The sequence below is a fragment of the Hypomesus nipponensis genome, chromosome 14 (genome assembly GCF_054491055.1).
Source record: "Hypomesus nipponensis isolate SF chromosome 14, ASM5449105v1, whole genome shotgun sequence".
Taxonomy (NCBI): Eukaryota; Metazoa; Chordata; class Actinopteri; order Osmeriformes; family Osmeridae; genus Hypomesus; species Hypomesus nipponensis.
The window spans coordinates 532,180-550,251 of record NC_140374.1 but is presented as its reverse complement, the minus strand read 5'-3'; the positions used below and the strand labels follow the sequence as shown (position 1 = coordinate 550,251).

The 18,072-nt window shown below is 48.1% G+C and overlaps 1 protein-coding gene across 2 annotated transcripts in view; it reads left to right on the top strand.

Annotated features, from left to right (window-relative positions):
* znf609a (zinc finger protein 609a) overlaps window positions 1–18,072 on the top strand; it is a 91,364-nt gene that overhangs the window by 22,706 nt on the left and 50,586 nt on the right. For both annotated transcript variants that reach the window (XM_084671570.1, XM_084671571.1), the window contains exon 2: window positions 9,943–10,777. In XM_084671570.1, coding sequence (XP_084527696.1) covers window positions 10,046–10,777 — 732 coding nt within the window. In that variant the 5' untranslated portion in view covers window positions 9,943–10,045. The remainder of the gene's footprint in view (window positions 1–9,942; window positions 10,778–18,072) is intronic.

Sequence of the window (18,072 nt, the reverse complement as noted above, 5' to 3'; positions counted from 1 at the left end):
TTGGGGAAGAGGAGATAAAGTTGAACTCTTTGATGTGAAAACGTTAGCTACCTTAGATAGCTAGCTACTGGCAAGTAGCTTACATTAGCTAACAATGTTAGCTACCAACTGAAGGTTGTCAGTGCAAGCTAGTACATTTTAGCCAGAGCCTCATTATGGCTCTGATGTTAGCTCTAGCTACTGTACACTGTCAATAAAAAATCCCAGGGTATTTACTTTTTGATATTTGCGAACTCAAGTAAAGTAAGTAACTAGTACTGGTGCAAGTTCAGGATTGTATGCCGCACAAGACGCAGAATATGAGGTGCTGCGAGATGATGTTATTAGAAATATCACAGCAATTGTGCTGCGCGGCAGTCGTGTTTACTATTTACTATTACTATTTTTTAACTTTGTAATAACTATATAGTTATATAAACATATGTTTATTTTTACATTGTGATAATGCTTATATATTTCCAAATTACGAGTGTTGTAGTATTTTTGCTAGCAATGCTATGTTTGCTAGTGGTTTTCATGTTATGTTTCTGAGTTAAGTTTTTGAGCAAAAGTATTTGTAACCAGACAGCCTTTTTTTTACATTGTGCAGGGATGCAAACAGCGCGCTTTTCGGCGCCTCCCTCTTTTGTGTGTGTCAGTCGCAACAACGCAGGCTAATCAATTTGCTAACGGTAGCTAGCCTACCTGTTTCTTCCTTAGCAAAAATCATGGCGTGACAAAACCCAGCGAAAAATTCAATCCGAAAATCGCAAATTTCAGACAGAATGGATTGACGAGTACGCATTTGTGTTGCCGGCGGGGAGCACAAAACCGATGTGTTAATCTGCAAAGAGACGGTTGCTCTTGTCAAAATTGGTAGAGGTAACGTGAAATGTCATTATGACACAAAGCATAGACACTTTGAACAAAATTACCCCCAGAACTCTGTTAGTCTATGAGAGAAAGATGCCCAGAGGCACGGACACTGTGCCCTCCTAAGTCAATTTGGAATTTAAGTCAATGGGAGAGGTAAGGGCCGTTCCGGACCCTGGACTGAAATTTGGTGAGTGGACCTTTCGAGTTTCTAATCCAGTACCCCTGTTTTAGGGGAAGCCGAGCTTCCCTTGCAGTCTTAAATAAATCTCCTACTGTCATGGATTTTATTAGGAAGGTGACCAAGGCATACACAGCTTGTGGCAAGTAGAACAAACTACCTCTCAAAAGTAAGACCCTACAGGCCTTGTCCTCCATTGATCTTGTGGTGAGGGGCCATTCCCAGGCTGTTACTCAGCTGAAGGAGTTGGCTAGGATCATCAACATTTAGTGCCCTTAGAGGTGGCCAGGAAAAAGAGGAAGAAGGAGTAAAACCAGAAGAAGTGCTAGATAATTTAATAAGAGTTTGTCTCGGAATAAAAAATGAAATTGAATATTACAAATTAGTGTCGGTGTATTTGGATATTCAGAATGTAATTTTATCCCTGATTGTGATAATGTTTATGCATTTCCAAATGACCAGTGTTGAGGCATATTCCTAGCAATGCTTTGTTTGCTAGTGGTTTTTATGTTATGTTGCAGTCATGAGAAGTTTTTTGAGGAAAAGTATATTTGAGCAATGGTATATTTGCTGTCCATTTCTATTCCTGATTGCAAGTGACAGTAAAAGATGCGCACCTACACTGGTAGGAACACATTTTGATAGCATATGGACACAGTTTCCGTGTTGATTTGGCAATTTTCCGGGGGGTATTTTTATTTCAAACTAACTTCACCTCGGTCAATTAACACACTTTTTCGATGTATTTAGTGTGAAATGCTCCCACACCTTAGATGACTTGGGTCGTACTGATTTCTCTGCCTCTGCCATGTGTTTCAGAACAACGTTACTCAACAACGTCTCTCCAATGGCCTTTCGTCAACCTCCGCTCTGCTCCACGCTCAACTAAACTTTTTTTAAATACTCAAACATCTCCGCGACATATTGAGTGGCGTAATAATCGCGCGACACAACAAATCGATAGACTTTTGTTGCCAACACTTAATCGATTTTAATCGATTTAATCGATTCGTTGTTACAGGCCTAGAGTGGTTATCTACATGGCTGGAGGATAACTCTTATGGAGTGGTTATCTGGATGGCTGGAGGATATATCTTATGGAGTGGTTATCTGCATGGCTGGAGGATATCTTTTTTGGAGTGGCTATCTGCATGGCTGGTGGATATCTCTTATGGAGTGGTTATCTGCATGGCTGGAGGATATCTCTCTTTTCCTTAAAGGTGCCAATCACAGAGCCCATCCAGTGTCTGATCCCCAGGCTATGTTATCAAAACTAGGGACTAGGTCCATCTTATATCGTACAGGCTTTCATCACGACTGGCATGATGCGAAATTGGGATCAAAATGGAATTTCTTATTCAGTGAGTCTGTTGCCATGGATACTCTTGTGGAAACAGTTATTTTTTGGCCCGGCGTTATTGAAATGACAAATTACTGTTGGAATTCACTTCTCTTCCAGAGGGGAAATCTGCTCTCTTGTACATGAAATATTGATTCAGTGAGAGAGAGGTGTGAATGCTGAAGAATAGAGTGCTGTGGATGAATTGGGAAATCATTTACTTGAACATCACCTTTTTAAATTTCCCTACAGTCCGTCAGCTGCCCACTTGGGCATTCGGCGAAGCGAACACCACGTTCCAGACCAGAGAGGGCTAATCCTTCATTAAAACATTAAAAACAATATCCATGAACTAATTGTAGCGTAGGCAAAATGCCAGTTTCCCTTGGCAGGTTAACTGTGCTATTGTGAGCCAACCCCAAAACAGGATTTGAAGAATGATGCTGATCCAAACATACACACAAGGGCATCGAAGCTTTTACCCTGTGAACCCTCTTACTGTGCTCTTCCTGTTCAGTACAGATAGTGTTACTGTTTTGTCTGATTCTTCTGAAGTGACTACTATGGCAACATGGCCTCCCCAGACAGTACAGCTGCCCCCCTAGCCCTGGCCAGGCCACAGAGAGGTTCACCTGCAGCTGCTAGGTTGGCGGCTGGAGGTGGCAGCAATGGGCTGATGGTGAAACCTGGTGACTTACTAGCCTGGCAGGCGTCCTGTGGGCTGCATGGGAGCTGCCTGTCTCCCCTAATGAGAGCTGAAGAATGCCGGCGGGTGAAGCTACCTGTTTGGGTTCAGTGAGTGTTTGCTGCTGGCAGCCTCAGTCAATAGCAGAGCAGTCAGAGCCGGGAGTCAGAGCACTGCCTGGATCACTCAGGGTGACATAATCTCCAAACACAAGTTGGATCACCCCTCTCCTGCCTGTCGGACCACAGGGCTGCTTCTGCCCTCTGAGGTCTCCACACGCTCTCTCAGGAGGAGGGGGAAAAGACCCAGAAGGGAAGATAAAAACAGCTGCAGTGCTTTCATCTAATGTAACACCTAATCTAACCAAGAGGAAGTGCTGCCCCCCCGGGCCTCTTCACAGAGCTCTCTCTGATTCACACACAGCCTGTCACTTTCTCTCTCTCAGCCAACAGGCTTTGAAAAGCCATTCTTTATTTGAGATCCTCAATTACTTTGCAGTGATGGGGGAATTAAAACTAAAAGACAGCGCAGCAGACAAGCAGAAAGACTCCTCAATAGGGTCAGAGTTCTGTGCGTAATCTCTTGTTTTCTCCTGCTGCTCGTCATGTTGCCTGTTTTCTCGCTGGTTTCTGAAAGCACCAAAGAGAGGCTGTCAGAACGGCAGTAGGAATCGATCTGACCCCCCGTCTGTCATCTCCCTCCTTCGCTGCTTTATTTTCCCTCCACATTTCTCATCAGATGGAGGCAACCGCTGTGAATGCCTGTGTTAATTAGGCCTTTCGTATGGAGGGAGGGGCTGGGGGCCTGCCTGCCCAGGCTCACTGCTGCCTCTCCTCCCTGTTCACTCCTACGGCTCACTGGCATGTGGCAGGGAAAGCTAAATTAGTTTAGAGACGTTATTTACAGAGCAGCAGCAGCCCAGACAGCCACCAGGGTTTCTGTGACTGACTGGTGTGGCGAGGCAGGGCTCCAGCCCTGCTCTCTGCTGAGCCCTGCTCTCTGCTGAGCCCTGCTCTCTGCTGAGCCCTGCTCTCTGCTGAGCCCTGCTCTCTGCTGAGCCCTGCTCTCTGCTTAGCCCTGCTCTCTGCTGAGCCCTGCTCTCTGCTGAGCCCTGCTCTCTGCTGAGCCCTGCTCTCTGCTGAGCCCTGCTCTCTGCTGAGACCTGCTCTCTGCTGAGACCTGCTCTCTGCTGAGCCCTGCTCTCTGCTGAGCCTTGCTCTCTGCTGAGACCTGCTCTCTGCTGAGCCTTGCTCTCTGCTGAGCCCTGCTCGCTGCTGAGCCCAGCTCTGGCAGCCAGGCACACAGCCCTCCTGGATTAAATAGATGCCAGGCTTTTGCTACATCATGGTATTCTAGCAGGAATCTTTTTCCATAGAGGTACGGTGGATAAAAAGCAATGATCTGCCGGAATGGGATGTATTAAAAGGAAAATGTTTGATGTGGAGAGATCAGTGGAACGAAACGTGTGCCATATGCTTGTGAAAGCTCTTAAGCGTACCCCAATTACTGTTCACACAAGCACACACGAACACAGACTTTGTTGTAAAGTGGAGGTGGCATGCTCAGTGAGCAAAAACAGGCAACCTTCTCGCCACGGCTGTTGTCAAAACTATCTCCAAGCGGCCTCCACATCAATGACAGTTGAGTGAGGCATCTTACTTTTGTGCCAAGGACAACAGCTGTCTGTGAGATCTTTCATATCGTACTTTTTTTTTGTTTGGGGGGGGGGGGAGGCTGAACCATGGGCAGAGTCTAGTTGCTAAGGTAACACTACACTGCTGTTATTTTCAATACTCGTCTCCATCCAAAGCCCTTTTCTAGTTATGGAAATCCTAAGTCAGATGAGTAGAAGTACTAGCCTAAGTTCTTGAAGCAAAATACTTTGTCTTTGACAGGTTTATGCAGTAAAGCGATGTTGTGATTTTGAAATGACATACCTGTGTTATGAACATTCCCTGGTGGGAAGAGGAGAAGTGTTTAGCAGAGGTTGTCGCTGCCTGTCAAACAGGATCTGTGTTTCCTCAGTAACAAAGTGAAGAAGGATTTGTGTTGCTGATTGTTCCAGGTAGAATTGAGGGGAACCCAGCAGATCTAATAAGGGGTAGAGAAAGTGTCAGTCACTCTTCTTCTTCTGGAGTCATGTAGGGCTTCATGTCAGCTCTTTAGACTCTTCTCATGTACTAATGCTTTTGCGCCCACTTCAGGCGTATTTGTTTCGCAATGTGCGCGTAAAAGCATGGTGAAGTATGTACAAACATGCCGCACTGAGGTAAAAATGCAGACTGCCTGTCGCGGGGACTGAAAATGGCAAATTGTGCTTTTCCGAGTCATGCATTTTCATTCACGGGAGGGTCAAGGGGAAAGTGGGAGTTTCCCATAAAGAGATGGGAGGGAATTCTTAAAGTGCGCCTAATTATGTATTCCACGGTATGTACAAACACCGCCTGTGAAACTGTGGTGAAAATTCTCTGCCTGTTAAAAGCAGGCGTAAACCAGGATGCGCATATGCCTCCTGGTGAAATGCCAGCAGTAACCCGAGCAAGACGAAGACATAGGCCAAATGATTTTTGCCACAAGGATCACACTTTTCAGTTGAGTTCAACACAAAATCATTAGGCGTTACAGATTAAGCAGCCATGCAATATTACAGTTACTGGAAGAAATCAAAGATTACATTGAATCCCTGACTCAGCGTTCACATTCCATTCCAGCAGTTGTTAAACTCCTTGCCCTCCTTTGGTGGCTTATCCATGGTAGAAAGAAAGAAGGAGGCCCTTTCAATTGTGCGTTTAAATGCTCGCAATGTACGGTATAGTGGGCGGAGAAAGGCGCTGATTACCCGATGACCTGCAGGTTTCGTAAATTTGACGTAAACTGAAGTATCACAGCGTGCGCTTTCTGCGTGTTGGCCATGGCGTTAATAACGCTACGTTTGCAAATGCAAAAGCCCACAGAGCTTCAGGAGGTGGTGGAGCTGCAGCCACACAGAGCTTCAGGAGGTGGTGGAGCTGCAGCCACACAGAGCTTCAGGAGGTGGTGGAGCTGCAGCCACACAGAGCTTCAGGAGGTGGTGGAGCTGCAGCCACACAGAGCTTCAGGAGGTGGTGGAGCTGCAGCCACACAGAGCTTCAGGAGGTGGTGGAGCTGCAGCCACACAGAGCTTCTGGAGGTGGTGGAGCTGCAGCCACACAGAGCTTCAGGAGGTGGTGGAGCTGCAGCCACACAGAGCTTCAGGAGGTGGTGGAGCTGCAGCCACACAGAGCTTCTGGAGGTGGTGGAGCTGCAGCCACACAGAGCTTCTGGAGGTGGTGGAGCTGCAGCCACACAGAGCTTCAGGAGGTGGTGGAGCTGCAGCCACACAGAGCTTCAGGAGGTGGTGGAGCTGCAGCCACACAGAGCTTCTGGAGGTGGTGGAGCTGCAGCCACACAGAGCTTCAGGAGGTGGTGGAGCTGCAGCCACACAGAGCTTCTAATGCAGACTGCCCAGATGGAGTCTTGCTCATTTCTGAGCGGTACTAATTAGAAAATCTCCTGCAGGAATTGATGTCTTCCTTCACAGTTGTTTGTTTTACCCAAGTAAAGATACGACAGGCTAATTTTAGTCCATTAGCATTTCTTAACCTAACTTAGTTTACCCTTCTTAATTTTAATCTTAATTTGTATATTATGTTTAGTAGGCTTATCAGTCTTATCATTAGAATTTAAATGTGTATCCTTGTCATGTCAGTGTGCACTGACAGCAGTGCACACCTGAAATCAAATTAGATATTATTTCAAAAATATTCAGAAGTGCTTTTGTCCAATGTTGAAAGATACAAGAATTTCATGAGTGGCGAAAGGCCTGACCTGACCTGAATTAATAACATAAATAACTAGACAGGGTACAATTTGTGGGGAAATTGTGGGGTGTGCTTCTAGGGCTGAACAATAATTGCATTTGCAATAATATCGCGATGTGACAAAACAATATTTTGTAATTGCAAAGGCTGCGATTTTACTTTGGTGCACGTTACACTTTACCTTGACAATGGCGACAGAACCTGACACTTCAGACACTTTGCACTTTTTTAAGGCAAAATTGGCAGTGTCAGGTATGGTGCAAAACCTGCCTGGCTAACGTTGCTACCTCTTTTCTTTAAAGATTGAACCTTTAGATGCTTGAGTTTTATTTCCAATGGTCCCCACAGTGCAAGTTTTTTTCCCCAAAATGGTAGCTAGCCAGATTTAGTTAAGAAAGCTCAACGCACATGTTATTAGCCTACGTTTAGCTTTGATTTAACAAAATATTTTGAAAAGGGTACAGACGGTATTAAGGTTTTCCCAAATTTTCTTAACTTTGTGTGTTATGTTGCTGACTGGAGATCAGTAGTATATATCTATATTAATAATAAATCATATAATAATCGCATATTGGATCCAATTGCAATATTTGTCATAATAATCTTAATTAGCTTATTTTCCAAATCGTTCAGCCCTATGTGCTCCTGTATTTTTATCGACTGGTTAGCTCCTGCGATTCCCACAAAGCAGAAGTCTAGTAGTTAGCTAGTTCTACAATTGACTTGGCCCAGGTCTGAGTCTAGGAGCAAAACGGAGCACAGCTGCCAGCTGTAGGTATATGCAGGTAGCAACACTAGCTAAATAACTATTAAGCTGGTCGGCTCCATGATGCCGGGTAAGCAGGGCCTGTGAGACTGCTCACCAAAAGAACGAAGGAGAACCCACTTGTCTCACATTAAGACGCATTAAGTTCGTAGGTACCTAGCGAAAAGTAGCTTCAACTTTCCTAGACTTTAAGCTACGGCACTAATGCTGAAGGCTCGCTGAATCGCTGACGGTGGATCTATGCATCGTTGCTAACGTGTGCTGACGTTGTGACCATATGGTTGTGACTGTGTGTGTGTATGTGAGAGAGATGCGGAAGTGACAGACAGAAGGACAGCAGGGAAAGAAAATGCAGCTGATCGAATACGCTGCGTGTTTTAAATAGCGAAAAATAAATATATAACGAAACGCAATATGTGGCGGCCGGTGTTGACTCTGTGGCGCACCGCCATGAAGTAGTCTATGTGTGGGAAACACTGTTAGAGAGTTGGGTCATGAAGCTGCTTCTGGAAGGGTGATGAAACAAACTGACATTTTGTAATCATGTTGTAATCATGTGCGATCCTGCTGAAATCCTCAGACTACGGTTCGTTTAATTAAGTCTGGAATTAGTGGCCGTTCACTAGAAAGGGCAGTTTGCAGATTACCTCTGGCGTTCTGTTTTAAGGCTTCTGAATAAACCTACAGGGTCATTTAGAGTCAGAATTTGAGCGGGCCAGTTCTTAATGTTAAGGTGTCTGGCAGCTCATGTCTGTGTCCCAGCTCTGGCAGGATTCCTGGTGGCTTTGTGTCTGCGTAAATCTTTGTGCTGGTGGTTGTGTTTGGCGGGAACTGAAGCAAATCTGTTGGCCCGAGCTGTGTGACTAACTGAAGGATTAGACCAGACTACCAGAGTTATTCTCCCCTGTCTGACCATCTGGCTTCTCAGCCAATCAAGCTTCGCCAGGGTATTTCACTGTCCAGCGAGCGCCCACAGGGCTGAGTGGCGACACTCAGAAGCACACACACACACACACACACACACACACCAGGATGTTTAAAGATCCAGGTCTTCAAACATCCTATCTTCATCGTGTTATTTGTATCATGACATGTACACCACAATCAAAAACATATTTGGGCACAAAAGTATTATGTCAGATTTTCGTCTGCCTAGTTGATGCACCAGAAGGCCATGTCCTTGCTTTGTTTGAGCTCATATGTGAATCAGACGTGTTCATGTCTAAAACAGCCTTACCCTCCTCATTGTTAGAAATGAATAGAATCATTGAATTGTAGTTTAGCTTCTCACACATTGCCAAGGGTTTAATTAGCATGTGTGATAAGTCAATAAGTCAATAATGCCATGACAGCCTGTTTTACAGCTTACAGCCGAAACAGTGTCAGGGAGGGGAAACTTACCCCCTCCTTTTCCACCTCTCTCTCTCTGTGTACTGTCTGAAAGGCCTGTCATTGTGTGGAGGTGCAGGGAGGTTGAAGAGAGGAGTGTAAAAGAGATGCTGCTTTTCTGACACGCGGGTAGTTATCAACCCAGTGTTGGGGAAAGGCTTGAGAGGCATCTGACTTGATGCCTGGTTAAAACATGCTTTGATATTATCATTTGGAAAGTTTACAAACATTCCCACAAAATCACTCATGAACAGATTTTTTTATCAGCTACTAAAAAACGAAATAAGGTCATATGTTTATTCCACCTACATATTTTAAGTGTCAGTATTGTTAAAAGTGCATCATGGGAGGTGATTAGTTTTGTGGCACATGGTGCCTCTCTGCTCTTCCTGGATTCTAGACCAGTCAGTGTTCATTACACTAACTCTCTGAGGGAGGGAGGAGCCAGAAAGTCCTGGGAGGAGCCAGTAGGTCCTGGGAGGAGCCAGTAGGTCCTGGGAGGAGCCAGTAGGTCCTGGGAGGAGCCAGTAGGTCCTGGGAGGAGCCAGTAGGTCCTGGGTTCCAGTCTTTGATGAGTTCATGTGTCTCTAGTCTGTCTGATCTCAGGCCTTTGGCAGAGCAGGAGATGGAGTCTGTGTGTGTTTGGGGTTGAAGGAGAGCTGGTGTGGCCCAAGTCACATCACTACCGTATCAGACATAACAGAATGCGTTCCGTTAAGTTACCATTAGCTACCATCACACTACTTACAAGGCCCAAGGAAAATGTGTTTCAAGCTAACGATAACCCAATTTTCTCATGTTTAGCTCACATACCAGCTATGTTGCTATGCTAAACGCATCATCAGTGTGACCGTAGCAGCATTCTCTAACCATGTGTTGTCTGGTTTGCAGGCCAAGATGTGGGTGAGCGGGCAGGGGGAGAGACAGCCCTGAGTGCGAGCGTGTCCTCTGAGGAGGCCAAGCCCCGGGGCACAGCTGGGCCGCTGGCACTAAGATGTCCCTAAGCAGTGTCACTGCAGGAGGGAAAGGTGTGGACTCAAACGCAGTGGACACTTACGACAGTGGTGATGAGTGGGACATCGGTGTTGGAAATCTGATCATTGACCTCGACGCTGACTTGGAGAAAGACAAACTAGAGATGTCGGTCAGTAAGGATGGCGGGGGGCTGGCGGGCCCTGCTGCTGCGGTGGCCACACTCCCCGAGAACATGACCTTTGTTACCCCCGTACCCTCCGCCCAGGGGAAGGATGGCAAACCCAGATCTAAGCGCAGCAAGAACTGTAAGGACAGTGGCAAGGCCTCTGCCTCAGACGGGGCCAAGAAGGACCCCCAGGGGCGCCCCCACGCCGACCCCCCCGCCCTCACAGCCCCCCCCACGGCCCTGGGGCCGCCAGCAGCCGCCAGCACCGGGAAGGGACCCGAGAAGAGCAGCAAGGCCTCGCGCACGCAGCCCTGCGGGAGGAAGGAGAGGGACGGGGCTGCTGGGAAAACTAAGAAGGAGAAAGGGGAGGTAGTTGCTGCTGGGGTGGCTAACGCTGAGAAGGAGTCTGGGGCCCCAGTCCTCCCCTTCGAGGGCTCGCTGAACACAGACTTGGTTGCGGCCGAGCAGGTTGGGAATATGACGGTAGAAGCCACAGGGGTTGTGGCGCCGGTGGCCATTAAGAGTGAGCCTGAAGACATGGACAGTGGGGAGTGCAGGGACGTGAAGACAGTAAAGAGTGAAAAGGTAAGAGTTCTGCTGCTTTGTTGATCCACTGGAACAAGCTTGCTTTGATAATGGAGGATGTCTTTAGTTTACACAGCGATGGAAATGACACGTGCATGTCTATCTCATCACAAGGACCTGTTCCTTGGAATAAATCTGTTACGGCGGTATTGATACATACAACTTCAATACTGACCAGCTCTACATTTACATTTAGTCATTTAGCAGACGCTGTGTGGGCGAGAGGGTTCCCAGCTAGAGGCCGTATCTGAACCGTCACTAGCACCTGAACCCTCCTCACAGCTCTTCTGCTGGTCACAACCTTGCAGGTCTCTGTCCTGTTTACACATCTGGGTGCTGTGCACAGACATCCATCTCTGAGATGGGGTTGTCTCTCCAGGATGTCTGCGGGTGATTGCATGGGTTGATGAGAGCGACTCCCGGTCATAAATCCCCTGAAATCCGCTTCTGGTCATTATTTTAATGTCTCTATGTTGTTCTACAGTACCTGTAATCTTTTGAACAATATGAGTTTTTTTCTACAAACACCAGTGTTGTTCTTTACCTCTCTTAGAACAGGTGTCACTGGTCGCCTGTTTGAACAGGTGTTACTGGTCGCCTGTTTGAACAGGTGTTACTGGTCGCCTGTTTGAACAGGTGTTACTGGTCGCCTGTTTGAACAGGTGTCACTGGTCGCCTGTTTGAACAGGTGTCACTGGTCGCCTGTTTGAACAGGTGTCACTGGTCGCCTGTTTGAACAGGTGTCACTGGTCGCCTGTTTGAACAGGTGTCACTGGTCGCCTGTTTGAACAGGTGTCACTGGTCGCCTGTTTGAACAGGTGTCACTGGTCGTCTGTTTGAACAGGTGTCAGTGGTCGTCTGTTTGAACAGGTGTCACTGGTCGCCTGTTTGAACAGGTGTCACTGGTCGCCTGTTTGAACAGGTGTCACTGGTCGCCTGTTTGAACAGGTGTCACTGGTCGCCTGTTTGAACAAGTGTCACTGGTCGCCTGTTTGAACAGGTGTCACTGGTCGCCTGTTTGAACAGGTGTCACTGGTCGCCTGTTTGAACAGGTGTCACTGGTCGCCTGTTTGAACAGGTGTCACTGGTCGCCTGTTTGAACAGGTGTCACTGGTCGCCTGTTTGAACAGGTGTCACTGGTCGCCTGTTTGAACAGGTGTCACTGGTCGCCTGTTTGAACAGGTGTCACTGGTCGCCTGTTTGAACAGGTGTCACTGGTCGCCTGTTTGCACTGTTTGTCTGCTTCAGTACTGAGGCGGCTCAGTACATGTGCTGGTTTAGCATTAGTAATTTTTTGTTTAATTTAGTTTCTAAATGTCAGGAACCCTGGGTTAGCTGAGCAGAAGGTGTAAAGATGTTCCAGCAAGGAGCTGCCTCTGCAAGTCTCTCCACACCTGTCTCTGTAAATGTCATGTTCTATAAACATGACCCTTCATTCCAGAAGAGCAGGCCGCTCTCTGCTTTAGCACTCAATCATTCCTTTGCAGTGGATTCAGATGAGATAAAAAAATGACTGAAAAAGTATTTTCTTTCATGTGACTCAGAGTGATAGTGAGTCTCATCCTGGCCCTTATTACCCAGATATCCTGTAACCTGCTCCTGCAGCCACTTTAATGAGGAGGTATTTTTGGATCTGCTGTCTCTGTGGAGGAGGAGAGGGGCTGTGGGGGAGGGTGTCTGGGAGAGTGTGCTGCCTGAGAAACAGCAGACTGCAGCGCTCTCACAGTCCTGGAGCTGGTGGGACGACAGCACTCAAATCCTGCTCTTACCAGCATGACGGACCTCGCTCTCTCTTCTCAGACCTCGCTCTCTCTTCTCAGACCTCACTCTCTCTTCTCAGACCTCGCTCTCTCTTCTCAGACCTCGCTCTCTCTTCTCAGACCTCGCTCTCTCTTCTCAGACCTCGCTCTCTCTTCTCAGACCTCGCTCTCTCCTCTCAGACCTCGCTCTCTCCTCTCAGACCTCGCTCTCTCCCCTCCGACCTCGCTCTCTCAGACCTCGCTCTCTCCTCAGACCTCGCTCTCTCCTCAGACCTCGCTCTCTCCTCAGACCTCGCTCTCTACTCTCAGACCTCGCTCTCTCCTCTCAGACCTCGCTCTCTCCTCTCAGACCTCGCTCTCTCCTGTCAGACCTCGCTCTCTCCTCTCAGACCTCGCTCTCTCCTCTCAGACCTCGCTCTCTCCTCTCAGACCTCGCTCTCTCCTCATACCTCGCTCTTTCCTCAGACCTTGCTCTCTCAGACCTCGCTCTCTCAGACCTCGCTCTCTCAGACCTCGCTCTCTCAGACCTCGCTCTCTCCTCAGACCTCGCTCTCTCCTCAGACCTCGCTCTCTCAGACCTCGCTCTCTCAGACCTCGCTCTCTCAGACCTCGCTCTCTCCTCAGACCTTGCTCTCTCCTCAGACCTCGCTCTCTCCTCTCAGACCTCGCTCTCTCCTCAGACCTCGCTCTCTCTCCTCAGACCTCGCTCTCTCCTCAGACCTCGCTCTCTACTCTCAGACCTCGCTCTCTCCTCTCAGACCTCGCTCTCTCCTCTCAGACCTCGCTCTCTCCTCTCAGACCTCGCTCTCTCCTCTCAGACCTCGCTCTCTCCTCTCAGACCTCGCTCTCTCCTCATACCTCGCTCTCTCCTCAGACCTTGCTCTCTCAGACCTTGCTCTCTCAGACCTTGCTCTCTCCTCAGACCTCGCTCTCTCCTCTCAGACCTCGCTCTCTCCTCAGACCTCGCTCTCTCTTCTCAGACCTCGCTCTCTCCTCTCTTTCTTCCACTTCCTCTCCTCCCCCTGCTGTGTGCCCAGTGTGACTGCTGCTATTGTTGCAGCACATTCCTTAGCGGCCCAGGGTTATCCAGGCCTGCTGGAGGGGGGTAGGGCTTGGAGTGACTCGGGGGGAGGCAGACAAAACACAGACTCTTCCCACTCGTTCTATTCACTCTTAAGTTTGTGTATCTTAGAGGGAAACTGCAGAAGAGGTGGGGCAGTGCAGACCTAGTCCCCCCGTCCCCCCCCACAGGGAAGATCTGTAATCTTCCCTGTGATCTGGTCCGGCCCTCTGTCTGCTCTCACAGCAGAACAACCTCTCCACTTATGTTTTCCCCAGTTCAGTTCAGCTTGGCACTGCCTCTCCCCCTCCCTCCTCTCTCCTCCCTCTTCTCTCTCTCTGCCCCCTCTTTCTCTCTCTCCCCCTCCTCTCACTTAGACAGAGAAGGGGGTGTTTAGAGGTCAGCAGCTCCATCCTGACACATTCTGATTACTGCAGCAAAGCAGCCAGTGAAAGGTCAGACAAAGCTTGCCTCTTAAGTTCCAATCTCGTTTAGCTCACAAATGGCCCCTGTGTCTAATGGGACCCCCCTCCTCCTTCCCCCCTCCACACCGCTTGCTGGGGACCAGGAAATCCTGATCAGCAGAACCATGCCTCCACTAGCCTGCTTCCACTAGCCTGCCTCCAGAACCCTGCTTCCACTAGCCTGCCTCCACCAGCCTGCCTCCAGAACCCTGCTTCCACTAGCCTGCCTCCAGAACCCTGCTTCCACTAGCCTGCCTCCACTAGCCTGCCTCCAGAACCCTGCTTCCACTAGCCTGCTTCCACTAGCCTGCCTCCACTAGCCTGCCTCCAGAACCCTTCTGGAATGTTGTCAGTTCTGCAGTCCAAATCATGTATCAGACAGCCATTCTGCTTTTCTTAGTCTTCCACTGGTCTCTTAATCTCTCAGCTTTATATGGTTTTGTAAAACCTCTAATCGCCCTTAATTTGGTTAGTAAATTATTACTGCTCAGAAGCAGTTTGTACCCAGAACAAATAATGACACTTTTTTAAACAGTCCGATTAGAAGGTTAAGTCATCCTGCCCAAGATTCTGTCAAAATGTTGTCCATGTATAGCTCGTTGGTGGTTTGGGAAAGTGAGACAGCGTCGACCTGGTCGGCCCAGCGCCGTTTCCCCTGACTGTCTCTGAGACAGGACGTCCGGTCAGGCAGAGCGCACAGGAAGCCTCTGTGAGTTCATGCTGTTCTCTCAGCATCTCTGCATTCTGACCAAGAGCCAGAATGTGTAGGTAGAGAGGAGTGTAGGTACATGAGTTTAGGTGAAGATGGTGTGTTAGATGTGTTTCTTGCTCTCTAGTCTGCTGTGGTGTGTCTGGACCGAGCTGGTGTTTCTGGCCCTAGCCTGCTGTGGTGTTTCTGTCCCTAGCCTGCTGTGGTGCTTCTGTCCCTAGCCTGCTGTGGTGTTTCTGTCCCTAGCCTGCTGTGGTGTTTCTGTCCCTAGCCTGCTGTAGTGCTTCTGTCCCTAGCCTGCTGTGGTGTTTCTGTCCCTAGCCTGCTGTGGTGCTTCTGGCCCTAGCCTGCTGTGGTGTTTTTGACGGTATCGGTATTTATCACAATATATTAGTTATTCGTAAAATGTCTTGACAATGTGATCCGCACTGCAGCGGCTAATCTACCACACTCGGACGGATTTGGATTGGGTAACTCCGGTATGTCACTGTCACATGAGTTGAATTTTCAAAATTTTGCAGCGTTTAATTGCCACGGAAGATTGACTTCTCAGTAGCCTACGCGTTCACCAGTAGCCTACGTTTATGGTATCGCAAAAAAAGCTGTTAAAGGTGACATGACATGCTGTTTTTGGATGCTTTTATATAGGCCTTAGTGGTCCCCTAATACTGTATCTGAAGTCTCTTTCCCGAAATTCAGCCATGGTGCAGAATTATAGCCACTACAAGTAGTCCCACAAGCAGCTTTCCTCAGAACGCGCTGTTTCTGTGTCAGTAGCTTTAAATGCTAATGAGGAGGAGAGGGGCGGCAACATGCGCTAATGTTTACAACGGATGTATCGCAATGGCTCGTAGCCCCCGTTGCTGTAAGATGCCTCAAATTTAGCCATTCTCTTCTGATCACCCTGGTTTGCAGAGGTGCACACTCAGTCATTTCAATGTGGAGAAAGGCGGATATCGCTCACGCCATAACACCAACAGCAGAATGGTTATCCAAATAACAAAGAAGTGTACAACACTGGCGTTACAGGGTTTGTACGTTAGCAACAGTAACTCACTCAGCTGTTAGCTGCAGAGCTAATGTTACAGCCACATTCTAAGGGTAGGTAACAATGTACAGTAAAGCAACACAATTATATAGCGTTAGTTAACTTACTTGTCCAAGTTTTGTAGCTTGACCAAGGAGAGAGAGAGGGTAGGTTAGTAATGATCCAGAATTTAATTTCAGCAAGGCCAGCTTTGTGTTGGCTCAAGTTGAGGAAACAGTAGTGGCTGAAATGTTTGGCGCAGACATGCAAAACTTTGGGAAGTTGTGTTGGCACATTTCCAGCGAAAATAAAATTGAGATATTGGTTGTGCAGAGGCTCGGATGAAGGAATTAAATAAAGATTTGAGCTTGCATTTGTACATCCAAGCACTGAGCAACTGTTGTGCTTCGTTTGTTTGCTCGCCATGATCTCTCCAGGAAAAACCGATATCGCACTTGCCCTTGCACGGTGGTACTGTAGCTCAGTTTCTAATGGGCGGGCCAGATGATCTGGGCAGGCAAAGCAGAGAGAGGGGAGGTGACCTTTCTCGTATCTACGTCACTTGGAGGAGATTTTCAAACAGAGCGTTTAAGCCTTCATTTTGTCAAAGGCGGAGAAGAACACCCAGGGCTTTGTTTAGACCTATCGAAAATTCTAGCCACTGGGGGACCAAAGGCAGGGTAGGGGAACTCATATTAATGTTAAATAACCTCATGAAATGAAGTTTTGATGTCATGTCACCTTTAAATATTTGTAGAGTTAGCTCTAGCTATAAACAACTACAACAATGACATGGCTGATTACTCGATTCTGTTGGCCTACAATAAACATACATTTCACAATTCTAACCAACCTGGCATTGGATTTGTCAAACGCATTCTGGTAGATTCATTTTCGCGCACATACATGGCTTTAAGGTGGTGAAAGAGATTGCTAGTGTTTCCACCTTTGGCTAGCACAATTCAACGACACAACTTACAGAGTAGGCTACTGTTTGTTGGTCGATGTCGGATAACTTGAAACCAAATAATTCCAAACGGCAGAGGCTCAAATTTTTTTACCAATTCTTCTTTGTCCGGCAAATCAACCCCATTGGCGTTATTTTCACACATTAACGCTTGCTTACACTTGCCAACAAAAGCAGTTTACTCATATGAATGTTTGCTTCTTCTGGAGTTGCGCTAGCTTGTTTGTTGACTTTCATTGGCTGGCACAATGCATGCAGCGTTCATGCTGCATGTTTATTTGTTGTAAAAGATACAAATTTGAACTAGCCCACTAGGTAGTATCACTTGATTTGTATTTTATGCCAAATAGAAACACGTCTCTCCACCATCCTCATGGTCCTGGTGTGGAACCTCTGGGGTCTGCTGTGCGGGACCAGTGAGGTTCCCAGGCTAGTGAGTGTCAGTGTGTGGAGCTGCAGGCTTTACAGTGCTGCTGGCTGCTGGGCACTCTGCTGTTCCTCCTGGAGGTCCCACTGGGTGCTCAGGGATGCCTGTCTCCTGTCCTGCGCCTGTGAGAGCTGGCTCTAGGAGGAGGCCTGGGAATGGTGGAGAGGTTGTCCTCCAGCCCCCGTCCCCCCAGCCCCTGGCCTCCCAACCCCCACCTTGGAAACAGGACTGTGGAGGTGCTAAAGGCCTTTTATAGTGTGGAAGCCAGGATCTCAGACCCCAGAGGTTAGCAGTTATGTTGAGATGTGAGGAATCCCTTCTGAACGGACAGTGTTTTTACCACCCTACCCCTCCCTACACATACACACACACCTCTCCCTCCTTGCACACACTCTTCTCCTTCTCCTTCTCCTTCCCCCTCCTCTCTGGTAAACAGCTTCACAACAGTTATGTCTCTCATAACACTTAATTATTTGAACACATTCCTCCCCGAGGTAATCTCTCACGTCTCAGTCTGAGTGTTGCCATGGCTGTAAACCCTCCAGCGTGGCATAATCCTGGCCTGCCATGTTGAACCAGGATTATCTGGAGCCAGCTCCCTGGTCAGGGCTGTGTGTGTGTGGGGGGGGGGTCACTTCACACACTCCCCTCACAGTCCTCCTCGTGCCTACAGGACTGTTACCTCACAGTCCTCCTCGTGCCTACAGGACTGTTACCTCATAGTCCTCCTCGTGCGTATAGGACTGTTACCTCATAGTCCTCCTCGTGCCTACAGGACTGTTACCTCATAGTCCTCCTCGTGCCTACAGGACTGTTACCTCATAGTCCTCCTCGTGCCTACAGGACTGTTACCTCACAGTCCTCCTCGTGCCTACAGGACT